Source organism: Telmatherina bonti, assembly GCF_933228915.1.
Source record: "Telmatherina bonti genome assembly, chromosome: 20".
Lineage (NCBI taxonomy): Eukaryota > Metazoa > Chordata > Actinopteri > Atheriniformes > Telmatherinidae > Telmatherina > Telmatherina bonti.
In genome coordinates, this window is record NC_136618.1 from 15,121,962 (window position 1) to 15,138,836 (window position 16,875).

The 16,875-nt window shown below is 37.2% G+C and overlaps 1 protein-coding gene across 1 annotated transcript in view; it reads right to left on the reverse strand.

Annotated features, from left to right (window-relative positions):
• Window positions 1-16,875, reverse strand: part of neto1l (neuropilin (NRP) and tolloid (TLL)-like 1, like) — a gene marked incomplete at its 5' end in the record, with an annotated part of 89,527 nt that continues 72,652 nt past the window's right edge. The window contains 4 exons of the mRNA XM_079259364.1: window positions 1-140; window positions 5,673-5,747; window positions 6,659-7,286; window positions 11,941-12,054. Coding sequence (XP_079115490.1) covers window positions 5,687-5,747; window positions 6,659-7,286; window positions 11,941-12,054 — 803 coding nt within the window. The 3' untranslated portion in view covers window positions 1-140; window positions 5,673-5,686. The remainder of the gene's footprint in view (window positions 141-5,672; window positions 5,748-6,658; window positions 7,287-11,940; window positions 12,055-16,875) is intronic.

Sequence of the window (16,875 nt, forward strand, 5' to 3'; positions counted from 1 at the left end):
AAATCTCATCACAACACTCTATTCTAGTAAAGTTACTGCAGGTAACAGTTCACTCAAGATGCACGTTGTAGAGAGACCTTCTCTCTGAATGCTGTCAAACTTGCCAAGATGCAGAGGACTGATGCATCTGTCTGATGTATCTGCAGAGAGATGAAAACAGCATTAGTTTAAGTGTGCGTTGCGCCCCGTACATTTCTCATCTGCTGCCTGAGCTGCTTGTGATTGAATTGATTCAGACTTACTTAAGAACTGGCGTTTCTGCCTCCATCTTTGCGCTGGCAGATGAGTTTGTGAGTGTGTGAGTGCATGTGTGTGTGTTTAAAGGAGAGAAAGTGGAGATGACAAAGACAGAAAACCTTGGCTGAGTAATATGTGTGTATGCATATAATGTATGTAGAAAATATATTATTCAGTGTGTGCAGTTATATGTCTGGGCTTTACTTTGTGTTTATTATTAAAATAAAGAGTTGAAACCATGAATTTGATAAAAAAAATATGTACAACACACAACACAGAAAATGGAAATGTAACAAACATACACAGTAGGTGATAAATGCAACCAACACGGTCACAGTTTGGGTAGAAGACAGAAGTGTGTGAATCGTATGTTGGAGTTGTAATAAATCTACAGTTACAAGAAGTTTGCAAAGACGTTAGAATGGCCAGGATTGTTGCAATGATTGCAGACAAAAAAATCTGGTCTGATCGCCACATTAACGGCAAAGCCTAATTGGGAAAAAAAACAAAAACAAAAAAAAAACACACACAAACAGGTGGACTTTATGAAAGACAAAAACAAATCCTCAAAGTAAGCCATTGCAGTTCAGGCTAGGAAAAAAAAGTACACCCTTTTGTTATTTGGATCAATGTGTTCTGGGTTTGAACGCTTCTTCTGCTGAAATCCCAAATTCTGCCGCAGTAAAATGTTAATTCCATGTGATTTAGGAGCTACGTAGCCGTCAATATGAAGCGACATCACACGCTGATTTAACACAATGTTACACACAGCAGCTTCCTCAACTAATCAACATAAGAAATTTTGGTTGCTAGAACAAAGCGAACATGAATAAATCCCAGTGTTCTATATTTACTTCTTACAAATAATTATCAATGTTCAAATCATTCCTCCTGGTCTGTTGATCCCTTAGTTGATGCATCAGTTTAAGACACCACAGACTCACAGAATCTAAAAACTCCTGTTTAATTTTGCTTTTAACACTTAACTATTCTTAAAAAAAAAAAAATTTTATACTCTGTTTTTAATGTTGCTTTGTTCTTTCATGTGCTTATTGTAATTTTGCCTTGCTTTTAACTTATTATTTATTGTGTAAAGTGTCTTTCGGCTATTGGAAAAGCGCTAATCAAAAACAAAATGCATTATTATTATCATTATTAGTATTCATCCTTATCATTACTGTTATTATTATTATTATTATTATTATTTTCATTATTATTATTATGACTGTAGATAAATGCATCATTAAACTCCTGCTGTTACGTGGAAAAAGGTACTACACAGTATGTTATTACCCAAAAGTTACTGAGAACATTCATTCATTCATTCATTTTCTGAACCGCTTATTCCAATTCAGGGTCGCGGGGAAGCTGGAGCCTATCCCAGCCGGCTTTGGGCGACAGGCAGGGTACACCCTGGACAGCTTGCCAGTCCATCGCAGTTACTGAGAACAATTCATTTTAAATTTAAAGCTGCAGCAAGACACTGGATAACCTCAAGATAACGTCTTAAAGGTGGAGTATGTGAGATTTTCAATATTTTCAAAATAAATTAAATAATAAAAAAAACTACAATCATAATTAGATAGTTTTTCTTTAACTTGTAGGTTCCAGTCTGTTCATATTTGAGGCTTAACAAGTTTAATTAATGACAAATGACAAAAAGCACTTTTTTTTTACTGGTAGGCAAACATTTAAGAAGGGTCTTTCTCATTAATTAAACTTGTAATTTAATAACACATCAAATATGGACAGACTGGAACCTACATGTTTAAAAAAAACGATCTAATTATGATTGTAGTTATTTTCTTAGTTAATTTATTTTGAAAATATTGAAAATCTTACATACTCCACCTTTAACGCAAAGTTATATTTGAAAGCTCTGAGCCAACTGGTATTATGTTGAGACTGGTATTACATATAATATCAGTTTTATATCAATATAAATACCAGTTGGCTTGGCCAGATTCCAATCCAACTGGTGTTATATTGAAGAAGACATTGTATAAAAACGGATAAAGTAGACTTTTGATGGTAAAAATAGTGTGGACTTCCTTTTAACCATTGTTAAAATCTGGTGAGATGACAACCGAAAGCTGATGGAGATCACAGATAAAGGAGGTTCTGCAATATTAAAGAAATTACCTACTTTTTTCAGCCTGGACTGTAAGAGATCATTAAATAAAGGCATAAAAAGACCAATTGTTGTGTGTTATTACTTGTGTTTTTTTTCTGTTTGGAACATTTGACAAGTTTTCCAAGCAGAAATGATGCTCTTTTTTTTCATCTTTGCACATTAAAAACAATTGGCCCATCTGGAGTGTTACAGAGTTCAAAGCTGCTTCTCGATATGTGGGAAAAATCTCAGTTGACAATTACTTTGTTTGTCAGACACTTTAACCCATCTGGGATTGATCTTGTCATCCCACATGGAGACACAAATCTGATTCCTTTGTGTTTTGTCTTCAAACAAAGAAGCGTAAAATACATGACTGGAAGACATGGACGGCATGTCTCAACTACTGATGAAAAGCCAATAAATCAAAGAAAAAAGGTGAAGCTTCATTGTTATTTATTTTAAAAAGCATCAGTAAAATCAGCCCTGAAAGATAAGTTGAGTAACTGTAAAAATGGTCATACTTTCAATGTTCTTTAGTACAAAAGTCTGTTTCATTACAAAGAAATTAGGCTCCTACAGTAAAAGAGAAGTCAAACAGACTTGGGGTAAATGTGTTTGCCAAAAAAAAAAAAAAAAGCTGTAAATAAGTTTGTTGACAAATTAAAATGTTGGAAATTTATTTGCGCAATGCCATGTAATGATTTAACTTAACTAAAGCATGCAATGCAATTAAAGATGCTTCCTAAACCTCATCTTACTCTCATGACTAATGTATTAGTAGACTTGTTTTCTTTTTACTTATTTTAATGTCAGTATGTCAATGCTTTTATGGATTAGATGAAGCATGCATAAGCCAAAAGAACTTGACTTTAAATTGTTATTCAAACTAAACTGCTTCTGGTTATCCAAACAGTGTTTAAATGTAATTAAGTTAGTAGTAAATTCAGACTAATTCCAAATTTCACTGAAACAAATTTGACTTAAAGCAAGAATCCATAATAGAAGAGATAAAATGTATGCCATTAGTTTGAGAACTACATGCTTAAAATGAACTTGAAGATGCTTAGTCACTTTAGCTGTGTTAGCAGTAAGGAATTTATGACAATGAAAGATATGTTTTTACATCCCAAAACATCCAGTTCAGTGACTATTTTCCATGGAGAGGTCCAGATCTTTACAGTCAGACAGAACATCTGGGTTGACTACGGGAGTACATAGAGCTGACTCTTCACAGCACTGCCGACAGAGTGTTTTCATCTAGTCCTTTGCCTTCATTTTTGCACGTGAATACACCTTCAGTATCCATTTCATCAAAGCGTTCCATCATCATCATCATCATCAGCTTCAAGCTGGTGTAAATCTCCGCTCCGCTTTTTCATATGTCAGTGATGCCCGTTCGTACTGATCCAGGATAGCACTATTCTCAAGAAGTCTACATGATGGAGACAATGCAACATAATGTAGAACATAAGCAGACACACAAACATCAGGACAGCACATTCCTCACATTATAAGACAAAGCAATGGGTAGCACTTGATGTGACAACTCCATTACGTGCAGGCATGAAGCTGCACGCAGGATCCTGTATAGATCTGAATCACATATTGCTTTAAATCAGAATTTCAACAATTGGGTGAAATAATATTTGTACGTTTCTTTTTAATGTCACATTGTGCTTTTTGCAACTTCATGAAAGCACCGTGAGGGAGCATATGCACATAAAATGTTACACACAGGCATAAATATGATGCCTAATTTTTAACCAACCATAAAAACAAACACTACAACACTAAAATCATGCAATTCTACTGTACTTTTGTGTAACAGTGTGATAAATAAAGATTAATGGCATTTTAATGTGCTCTCAGTGTGCTTTGTTTAGTGGAAATCTGGGGTTTTGCCTGCTTTTACTTTTGTGCTTTGTTCGGTCTCAGTAACGCTTCTTTACAGGAAGGATGAATAGTTTCTGTAAGACGTTAGTCCACAATAACTCAACAAACCTCCCAGTACATGTCATGGATTTTCTTGTAAAAGTTCAAATAATTTTTAATTTGACATTTTGTTTTGGACCACACACACACACACACACACACACACACACACTGTGTGTGTGTGTGTGTGTGTGTGTGTGTGTGTGTGTGTGTGTACACATCTGTACCAGTATCATGCAACAATAAAAAGCCTTTGTTGTTTATTTATTCTCAACCTTTTGACTTAAATCTCGAAACTGTATTTCTACTTTATTCTTGTCATTTCGACTTTATTCTCTAGTAAAGCAGAGGAAAAAATAATAATCCAACACTATTTTTTTTTCTCATTGTGGCCCTAATACTCCGTTGTACTAAGCAGTTTTGACACAGGAATAAAATATTACTTTACTCCCCTTTTTATTTGCATACAACATATTTAAAAAACTGTCTATTTTCTATTAATTTTACAAGTTGTTTTTCCTGCTAAGAAGCTTTAATTCTATTCATATATATATATATATATATATATATATATATATATATATATATATATATATATATATATATATATATATATATATATATATATATATATAAGGAAGAAGTCAAGGAAAAAGAATAAATAAAAAGACAAAATTAATCATTCCTAACAGTAAAACAGAATGTATATATATATATATAGATATATATATATCTATATATATATAGATAGATATATAGATATATATACACACATACATATGTAAATCTACATTCTGTTTTACTGTTAGGAATGAATATTAGCTCAGGGAGACAAAATTGAAATACCTAAATATATATATATGTATAAAAAAGAAGACAATCAAGTAGAATTTTTAAAATCCCATCAACCAAATTTAAATTTCCTCATCAGTATTTTTAAAGAACTCCATGACACCATGTGAGGGTTTGCTGAGTTGGCATGAAATGACCTGTAGTCCCACAAGGAGAAACATGACGGGGTTAAACATCATAACTGATAACATCAAATAAAGATGGTTGGAAAAGTCCATGCTAATGAATGTCCACAGAGTGATATAATGTATGTCTTCGGAGGAGGACATACAGTAAACTGGAGCATTACAAAGACTCCAAACAAACTCACTGACACGGCAAGATGGCTGCAAGCAAGAAAACCATCTTGATGAAAATGAACAATAAAAACAGAAACAAAAACATACAAAAAAAACCAAATCAATTGAATAAAATATCAGCCCGCACTAAAACCACAGAAGAGGAAAGAAAGAACTTATATAAAAGTGTTTACTGACTAGGCAAATGATGACTACACAACATATAAAGATGTGGATTGTTAGACAAGGAGGCTTACCTTGAGATTGTCTCTTAGACCCTAGTGGTGTTGTACTCTGATTCATGTTTGCTCAAAGAGCCAATGAGGCAGAACCTGAAATGTCATGGCTCTTTCATTTAATATCACACTTGTTTTGCATAGAGAGGTCAGAATGCATAAAGTGCTACATAAAAGCAATACACTTATTAGTGCTCTGATAGCCTTCAAGAGCCTCGCATGCAGACTTGTAGCATATCAATACAATCAGGAACATAGCACATAGAAAGTGCATGCAAAAATATTGCACTTTAATTATTTTCTTAAAAAAACGATACTCTGATAATGTTGTGAATATGTACTTAGCTTCTCAAGCAGACAAGGTGCAAGTACACAATAAAGTACTTCTTTGTGTTATTACACATCTTGCTCATGCCGGAAATTTCAACTACTTCAAGTAGAATATAAGAATCTCAGTGACACAGTTTGAAATAAAAATGCATATTTTACAATTTGCATTCATTTTACTAAAATTTGGTGCCTCTATGAGGCACCGGTTCAAGCCCTTGTGTGAACAGTCAAAACTGGACTATGTCAGAATTTGAAACTTCAATGAGGTCTGCATCTACGTAAGAATCTCTGACTAACCTCAAAGCATAGAGGAGCTGTCATAAAGTCAGTAAACTGTAAAAGACCGTTAATGGAAATCTAGCTGGACAGCTTGACACATTCACGGATGAGCATGCGGGAAGAGAAAAATCTATCTACTGCATGTTAATTTAGCCCTTTGTGAAAAGTTGTAATGGTAGAAAAGGGGAAAAAAAAACAACAAAGGTCAATGGAAAAACAAAGCAAAACAGAAAGGTTAAAAGTCGCAAGGAGAAAAAAGAATGAGAGGAAGAGCAAGAACAAAGCTAAAATAAGAAGAAAACATAAATAAATGTAGATATCCCTTCGCATTTCAAACATCCCCAGAGTTAACTCTACAGTTGCTGTTCTCGTCTCATCAGAAATCTATGGATACTGACCGCTGTACTGCCTTTTCGTGGCGTGAAAGTCGGTGGCTGGTGGTGGGAACTTCTTCCATGTCGTCGTCCAGGTCACATCCATTGTCCGCGGCGTCTTGTGAGTAGCTGTGCTTCATGACTAAGATGCTCCTGCGGTTTCCTGTGGACGGCAGCAGGGGCCGCACTGCCATGGGCGGCTGTGGGAGATCTGTGAGCAGAGTGGCGGCTGCTGTGTCACGGGCACTCAAGTTGCAACGGCTTCCTCGTCCGGTAAGCGACAACTGGGATACGTTTGCAGAGCCGGGGTTGGAGGAGGAGCCACAGTGGTGATCGTGGACGCAGCGTGAGGAGGCACTGCGAAGGGCGTGGTAGTTCTCAAAGTCTTCTGCCAGGTCGACTAAATCGGCCGAGGCGGCTGTGGGTGTGGTGGCACTCCGTAAAGTACACAGCTCATAGTGAGGGGGCTCGAAGACCTCCTGAAACATGGTGGGATCAAAGTCCTCGCGCCGCAAGATGTACTTTTTACGTGGCTGCTTGATTTGAACAATGACGGAGACGATGAGCAGGATGAAGACGATGCAACAGGTTACGCCAATGATGGCCCCATTTGTGGTGTTCAGGTTGTCCAGGAATTTGGTATTTGTTTTCTCTGTTCAGTGTTAGAGACAGAAAAAGAGAGGGAAAATTGTAAGAAACACATAAAAATACTACAGAAGCAGGGAGCAGCCCTCCTGTGATTATTTTAATGCTGTTGTCTCAAAACCACAAAGCTTGTTTCAGGCGATAAGTTCACTCGTTAGTATTTTAGGTAATAATGTTAGTAAAATTTCCAAGCATGGCCTCTCGTAGCTTCTACAAATTACAGCGCAGATAAGCATCTTGTAATTCTCATGATGATGACTTTCAGAGTTGAAAAGACTTTGGATTAACAACTTGTAACAGTTGTAATTGTGAAATGGCCCTTTAAGAAAACTTCGGCTGTCCACTAATAGTGATGTCATCAGACATCACCACCCAGCAGATTGGGATGTGACCTTGTGGAGGACGGATGGACAGTTTAGGAGCATGCTCCGCTCATTTTTGGTTCCCAATCTCCTGGTTACATGTAGGGTTGTGTAGCTTCTCTTTTATTCATGTGGCATGAAGCAGCAGCCGACCAACTGGGTTTTATAAGTTTTATGAGTGTAATAAATGAAGAGTACTGTGGAAACCCCGTATCAGTGTGTTTGTGAGTTACTTATCACTACATTTTGTTATGTAGCTTGTGAGTTAGCTTTTCACCCACACACAACCCGTACCTGCTACAAATTTGATTCACAGTTTATGTAGCAACATTTGGGAGACTTGTAACATCTCCAGATTACTTTAGGACTAAATGAAGATAGATTATTTACAGAATTTAAAAAAAAAAACAGTGGTTGTTTAGACAATTTGAAAAAGAAGAAAGGTTACTGGAGTTAGCATGTCCTGCTTATTAGATGAATGCAGTGGAAGTTGCAGGAAAAACTCACAAAAACAAATAAAAACATTTCTTTTGCATAAATTTTAGTTAGGCTTAAGTTAAAAACCAATTTAATGTATTTAGCAACCAAAGCAACACATTACAGTTCATGACAGAGTTGCTAAGTGTCAGTGCTGTTTTTTCTCTGAACAAAGGAAACAAATACACCTGACTGCTTTTATTTTGTGCAAGTGAAGACAAGATTTCACTACAGTACCTACAAAAAAATGCAATATAAAAGACAGTTGGAAAGTTGGTAACTTATAATAGACAGTGGAAAGTTGGTAACACTTCTCTGTTAAGAAGATGGCCATCTGTAACTTGGAAAGTTTATCTGAACTCAGCTAGCATTGCTAGCCCAGCAATCACCTCCTAGCTTGGCTTGGTACAACATTATTCTCCCATGTCCTGCATTCCCGAGGCTTTCAGACAGGATTACGTAAAGATTTTACCTTCACTTGCATCATATTAAATCAGTCTAGATCTAAGAATCATTTTGTCAGGGTCACATGATGTGCTCTATAGAATAGAGCTAACTCAGAAGTATCCAATAAACTTTCACTCATAGTGGACATTCTAACCCACATAATCACCTGTGATTTGATAGTAATGAGATTCCTTTCCTGTGAATTTCTATCTGTTGGAGGAATTTAGCCAAAAAATAGCTTTCTAAACTTCCTTTATGTAGTAAATCGGTAGAAAACTCAGGTTAATAAATGGTCACAAATCCCCTTTTCAATAAGAGAAAGACTGAAAAACTATACCTCATGAATCAGGAGAACAAATCAGCCTTATCGTGTACAAGATAACTACATGAATTCCCGTGCTCTCTAACGCTTTGATAACAAGGTCAAATGGGTCACAGCTTTAGCCAATTTATCACAAGGAGCTCTACCAAGAGTGGTCCAGACAAACAGTGAGTAGAGACCCAATCTGCAGGCAGGTTTGTGACATTTAAATGGTTCAACTCGTGGCACAGTGCACCAAGCTTCAGTGACAGTAAATGGTTACGTTCAGTCATGTAAAGGAGAAGGGAATAAAACTTGACATTCTAACACTAATGAGGACAAATGTGAGCCTTATGCATTACTAGAGTAGAAAAAAGGAGGAAGACAGTGTAACTGCTGGGAAACGTGGCATTTTTTTGCTGAGTTCCGCACAAATTTCACACTGAAACTGGAGGGTGGATATGTATTGTAGTCGGCATGAAGAATAGGTCATGCAGGATCCATTTAATTGATGCAATTTGTCAGCCTGCCTGAATTGTCAGGGTTACAACTTGCGTACAGAGTATACAACTTTTTCTGTAAAGCGTTGCTCTCTGAAAGGCAAAATACACCTATTTGGAAATACAATTGCAACTGGTACACTGGTATGGGGAGTTTAATGCAAAATGGTGCATGGACGTTACAGCAAGAGTCTTATCTTATGCATCTGAAAATGGTGAGAAAAAGGAAAAGGAAGAAAAAATTAAAACAAGTAAAAGAAAAATGTGAACTTATTCTCCAGCCTACGTACATAACAGCTAATCATTTGATCCGCATCAGGTGTTCCAATGACAAAGTCATAATTCAGAGGTGCAAATGACTGAGCCGTCAGTTGCTTTACACTTTGAAATAAAGCGATGGCCTGTGTTACAGATGGAGCGAAAAGATTGACAGTATCCTAAAATCATGAAAATCTCAGTATCTTCTTTTTAATTAACCCTTTAAAGCCCAACTTTAGAACCACTGGGCAGAAAAGTCCAAATTTTTTTAATCTGAAGTCTTTATTTTGTCCTTTAACAAAATCTGGAAAGAAAAAAAAAATTAACATTAGTTTTTGGTATTTTCACCATTTATTACCATGTGATAGGTCAAAATATTTGTAGCGTAATCTCCTGCTTTCTGGTGTCCACCAGGGGGCAGCGGACCAGTGTTATTCAGTGTACAACAGGATTTTGAGTAAACTTTCTACTATAAAGTGATGCAAAATGTCTCAGAAACTATGTATTAAATATAATACACTGGCCTTTAAAGGGTTAAGGCTTTTAATATAACAGTATAAAGAGGAAGAAAAATACACTTAAGCAAAACAGGCATCGATCTGAGCTAAAAAAGCTGGAACATTATGAAGTTGAATTAGACTGAATAGTTATGATCCTGGCCCTACTTCTAAATGAAATGAGTCATATCCTCAGTAGGGTTACAGAAAATGTCAGACAGTTTGCATCACATTTCAGGATGGTAAAACTGCAAGAAGTATGCACGTCTTTTTTAATATAATGATAAATGTAATCTGCCAAAAGCAGCACAAATCCAGCAATGTGTCAAACAAGAAGACCTGTCGTGTCGATCCTCTGCCTACCAACACAGGTGCAGAACACTGCTGGTAAAATTGTAAAAATTCCAGATTTTCTTCTTGATATACAGTTTTCTCAACATTTCCCAAAATTCAGCACCATGGAAAATATATGCGCAAAATGAGAATTCAGTCCATAACTCCAAAGGGAGTTCAAGCTTTTCATGTGTCTTAAGTGATTGTGACTCTGTAAATGGTGGTCCTAAACATATGACATTTTGGATCAGCTTCCAATGTCATAGCATGTCCAGCAGATTTGCTTGCTATTGTGAATATTTGGGCTACCTTCAGTGGACCACAAGACAATGCAAAACATAAATTACCTTAAAGGTGTTTTATTGAAAAAGACTTAGGGACACCTAAACTTCCCTCATTCAAGCAAATACCACAAAGTTCTTGCTGTGATTGGAGTCGTGTGAGAGAACTTGGTGATTCAGGAGTGATAAATACCTCATAACTTTTTCTATTTATGAGATCAGCATCAGAGAAAGTAAAGCTGAATATACTGACTGTACAATCAGAAGTACAGAAGCCAGAGAGAGTTTAAAGGAACTAAAGGTCAAAGCTGTAACTTTAGTGCTGCAAGAGTTGCAGAATTTCCTTTTTCTTGTCAGCTTTTATTAAAGAAAGTGCTTAAAAAAATTCCTGTTTTCTTTTCTTTTTTCCCTTCAACTCACTCAGAAAGGATATGTTAAAATAATGAAGCACCTTAAAGCAAAGTTAAATTCAGGCACATTAATAGTTGCCAGTGATTGGCAACCTCCTTTTCAAAAACGGTCTCATCGGAAACAGTAAACAGTTAACGTTCGGCCTATTTGGCGCTGTGCAACAGAATCTACCATATATAGCAGAAAATATGTCATGACAAGGCCTCCAAATATCTCTGTGTCCATACATTTTAGTTTATTATATTTAGTAGAGATATCCAATATTATCTGCCTACCAATGTTATCAGCCTACTGATATTATCGGCAGATATTGGCATTTAAATGGAATTCTGGCAATAATCGGTATCAATGGTCACAAAACTTTTACAATACATGCACATATTATTTATATCACGCTCTTCAGCTTCGTCTCCTCTAAGTCAAACTGACTCAAAATGAGAAAGTATAAAACATGTCATGTAAGTTTTCCAGATATCTTTGTCTGTTTTTCGCAAATTGTTGTTTGCTTTCCATACAAAAATATCGGTATCGGTTGATAATGGTATCAGAAATTTACATCAGTATTCTGGATATAAGTAAAAAAATCCAACATCTCTATTATTTAGTAAAGTAGTGTGATTTTCTTGTATGGCTAAAAGCTGATGGCCGACACGTAGCTCTCTCTGTGTCACTCTCCATGGTGCTGAAACCTTTAGGCCTGATTCTAGTCCTGCAACTTTATTTTAAAACAATGCAAATACTTAAACAAGGAGGGAAAGAAGATGTAAGGACTGGACTTTCATTTGATATCTCACCTTTACATTGGCTCTCATCCCAGGGGTAAACGCAGTTCTGCATGCCATTACACACCAGTGTGTAGTTGATGCACATGTTGCTGTGACAAAAGAAGGCATCGGCATCACATGGAGCTGGAAGACAGGAGAGCGGAGTTACGATGCTGTAAGCTTCTTAGAAAAGTGAAGAGATAAATTCCCTGTGCAATCACTTTCCTCTTGCTGAAACCTTCTGATTTCATAGACAGCTTAGTTCATTGTCATTTTTTAAAAAAAATTTCATTTAGTGAGTTTTCCATATTTAACAAAAGCATATATGAAAGAAATTTGTTTGTGCTTCAGCACAAAGTTGCATTTAAAGTACAGCTGAAAGAGAAGCTGCAGCATGACAGGTTCAAAGGGAGTACATTTCCAAGGGCATTTGTTATATCAGACCCGTTTCTCCAAAACACTTTGCTTTCAGTTCGATCTCAAGTTTCCTTTTTAACATTTGGAAAAACAAACACTTGAAGCTATAAAGGGATTTTTTGAAATGTGTCTCCATTTGATTTGTGAATTTGTAGGATGAAAAGCAAACTCAAACTGATGCCATTAGTCCACAGAGCATAACTCATTTACATAAAGCCACCAACCTGACATTGTTCCTCACAAAGACAATATGGATATTTTGTCTATACATTCCTGTGATCGCATCAGTTCCACCTGTCATTCAGACAAGGTTGCAAAATCAGTGTAGTAGTACTACTAGTTCCATTATCACATGTATTTACTGTATAAATGATGCAACTGTATTCAAAGCCAAGGTGCCCTTGCTCCCATCTACCAATCCTACTAATGCATAAGCCAGCTGCATGGTCCATTCATTATCTTTGCCTGTCAGTCCAATGGAGAAACAGTGACACACAAAGCAAAGGCTTGTTGCATTTGACATGCAAATCATCATTTATCATATTGCCTTTTAATTTTCAGGCTACTGATTTCATTTTCCATTTATTATTTAATCCATAAAATAAAAGAAAAAAAATGAGTACAGTGAATACGGTATCCTTGCATCCCCGTATTTTGTTTTGGTTGACAAGCTAAAAATAACCAACTTGCAACATAAAAGATGCATGGAAGTGTCTTGGAAGTCATTGATGAAGACTTTTCTTATCAAGTATGGGTATATTCTGCAACATTTATGTGCGTGATTTGGTCAGTTTTCAGGGCCCTCACGGACTCCTACCACAACGGAGCAAACAGAGTCGTACGAGCAGAAACAGAGGGGGCAGATAAAGAAGCTGCAGCAAAACAGACGAAGAAGCTGCAGCGTATTAAAGGCTGTGCAGACAAAGTACGTATCAGTTTCTTGCTGAAAATGTGCATTATCATGACCTTCTCCACCGTCACTATGTTCACTGTTGAGTAAAACTGACATAGAAGCTTGAAGGTGATGCTCTAAAGTAGATGTGTTTCCAAAAACAACTAATCCGATATAAGAGATGCACTAAAGTATGAGAACAGTGACGCTTAAACTGATATACTTATTTACGTACTTAAAGGTATAGTATGTAAAGTTTCAAGGCGATTCGTTCCACCACCAGGTGGCAAACACCAGGTCGTGAGTAAAACCACAAAACTGTTACCTCCACAAACCACCACAGGTTGGCAGTAATGAGCAAAACTCACCCATCGCCCCTCCTCTTTACCAGTTCCAATGAGGGCAGGAATAGCTTGTGAGCTGTAGCTCAGAGCCACTCAGCAATAAATGGGCTTATACTCCCCATACTGGTGGAAAAAGGTTTTTTTTTTTTTTTTTTTTACCAGTCAGAAAACATTCAAGGAGGGTCTTTGTCATTAATTAAACTTGTAATTTAATAACGCATCAAATACGGACAGACTGGAACCTACATGTTTAAAAACTATTGAATTATGATTGCAGTTATTTTTTTAGTTAATTTATTTTGAAAATATTGAAAATCTTACATACTCTACCTTTAAAGGGAGTATAAAGGTGCCTTTGACATGGTACATGGGATGTCTTTTTTCATGGGAGTACAGAAAACTATCATCATTTGCTTATTTAATTGTTATTTACTATCAAAGTGTATTGTCTGTATCAGCGTATGGAGTAATGCAGATCTTTGTTTCTGCAAAAACAGTATAAATAATGACATTATCAGATCAACAGTGATCGTAGCAGGATATCTTTGAGCAGAAGCAGCAATATCAGGCTGCAGAAGTATCCAATTAATTCAATTCAATTCAGAGGACACTTTACATACACATCATTTCAAGCCAATTCACACATAGCCTATAATAGAAAACAACTGATTGCATCGAATCAAGACTTCGATCCAATCCCCCATCCCCAATTGCAAGTAAAAGTCTGGCATTACTCTGGCAGAACTGGTAAAGTTTTAAAAGTTGCTCCTGATGTGTCACTATAACAGATGACTCTGTTTAGCTGCCGGCCGGCTGTTCCAGAGGAGATGTCCTTCCTCTCTTTGCTGTTGCACATCTCATTGTCTATCTTTATCTTTCACTTTGTCCCCACTCCCACACAGTACTGCCACTGCTGCTGAAGGAGCTTGGCAGTGGTATGGCAGAGCTGGGGACTCTGACAGTGTTACCACTGTGATGTATAGCCGTTTTTATTACAGCTTTCATCCCAAGTGAAAAATAACACACCGAATTAGAGTGACTTATCTCTATCTCTTTCTGTGACCTATCCCACCCGGGCCTTTGCCAGCATTTCCTGAGTACAACCGGCTCTCCTGGTGAAGTAATACCATCCCAATCATTTTCTTTTTCCAGGTACTTATCCATTTCAGTATATTATTAACTGGCATCGGTAGTGTTATTGTTCCACCAGCCACCAGAGGGAGCCCACTCCCTACGGTTGCACTGACTCTTGTTCTACAGTGAAACCAGACATTGTAGAGAGCAATTTGCTCTAATCTCCTGCAAAATTAATTTTCAGCCACTGTGCTATAAAACGGCCCTTTTTCCCACACAGAAATGCTCACAGTCACTGCTGGTAGCATAAATGAACTGCTAAATGAGTGGTGGATGAAAATAGTCTCACCTTAGCTGAGCTCTGCGAATTAAGGGGCTCATCTGATGTGAAATGTTGCAACTGATTATTGAGAATTTATGAAATCAACCCGTTAATATGCATTTCAATATGTTTTGTGTCTTATCCAGGAGTCTAGTTTCCTTTAAAAATTATGGTGTTCTTTCATCAATGTAGTCAAAGTTTCCAGAAGCACTTGGTGTTTTGTAATCTCTCAGGTCTGTCAGAACTTTTCCAGGTTTTGTTTTTAACCTGTACACATCCGTTGCTACAGTTTTTCATGCTATTATAGTTTGACTATATAAAATGCTTTTGATGAATACACTAATGCTGCTCCTAGATTACTGTGCACCTCTTGCTATTTTCTTTCTTTTTTATTTTTTAACACGAAGAACTAGAATCTAGAAAATTGTAATGAACTTGTTGGAGCGTGGGGGAACCTGTTGGAGGATTAGAAAACTAATTTAAAACCATTCAATCTTAGCGAGACTTCAGATTAAGATATTTGATCATCTGAGATTTGGAAATCTGCGATGGACTTGTGATCTGTCCAGGGTGTACCCCGCCTCTCGCCCAAAGACTGCTGAGATAGGTTCCAGCTTCCCTGTGACCCTTAACTGGAAAAAGTAGTTTGGATAATGAATGAATGGATGAATGAGATTTGGAAATTTCTCATGAAGCAGTCGAATAAACAATTTGTGTTTTGCACTCTCTATAAAGGAAATTGTCCTACTAACTACCGAAACATAAAAAATGACCTCTAATGATCATGACAGTAACTGCAATTTAACAGTCTTGTTTGCATCTTTTTAAGTAAAAGTCCATTTATGCAGATTTTACTGCAGTTAATAGGTACATTAATTGTAAACACTGTCAAATATCACTGCCAGGCATTCTTTATGTTGGCATGTTTGGCAATACACCCACTGGAAGGCAGCGAAGAGTACAGTTTACTTCCGAATTCTGCTAAAATTTCAGTGTCAGTCAAGAGGAACAATGGCAACAATAGAAGAGAGCATAATAATCCATATTTTAAGGACGAAACATAAAAAACAGCGCATTAAAGTTGTCAGGCTTTCTTCAAAAAGTTCAGCCATTTCTTTCCTCATTTTTCATCCTTTTGCTGGTTCATATTAAACTTTACTGTGAAAAACCGCCATCATGATGTCCTTCAATGCTGCCCTACTTGGGTAGAGTGTCTGCAAGCTCTTTGACAACTGAGTGACAAATATGTTTGACACATTAACATTAGGCATAAATGGGTCTTTTTTTCTTTTCTTTTTTTTAAGCACAGCTTTTTGCTTGAACTGATACTAAAATATTTACCAGTTATTTAGAAGTTACTATATTACCTCGTTCTTTCGGTCACGACCCACAGCTCATGACCATAGGTGAGGGTAGGAATGTAGATCGAATGGTAAATCAAGAGCTTCGCCTTCTGGCTCAGCTCCTTCTTTACCACAACAGACCGGTGCAGAGTCCGCACCGATCCATCTGTCGATCTCACGCTCCATCCTTCCCTCACTCGTGAACAAGACCCCGAGATATTTAAACCCCTCCACTTGAGGCAGGACCTGACTCCCGACCCGGAGAGGGCAATCCACCCTATTCCAGCTGAGGACCATGGTCTCAGATTTGGAGGTGCTGATTCTCATCCCAGCTGCTTCACACTCGGCCACAAATCGCTTAAGGGAGAGCTGGAGATCACGACCAGATGAAGCCAACAGGACTATATCATTTGCAAAAAGCAGGGACCCAATCCTGAGGCCACCAAGTCGGATCCCCTCAACACCTCATACACAGGCTATACATAGGTATACAGGCGGCTGAAATGAGTTTCCTCCACAGGGTGGCCGGGCTCTCCCTTAGAGATAGGGTGAGGAGCTCGGTCATCCGGGAGG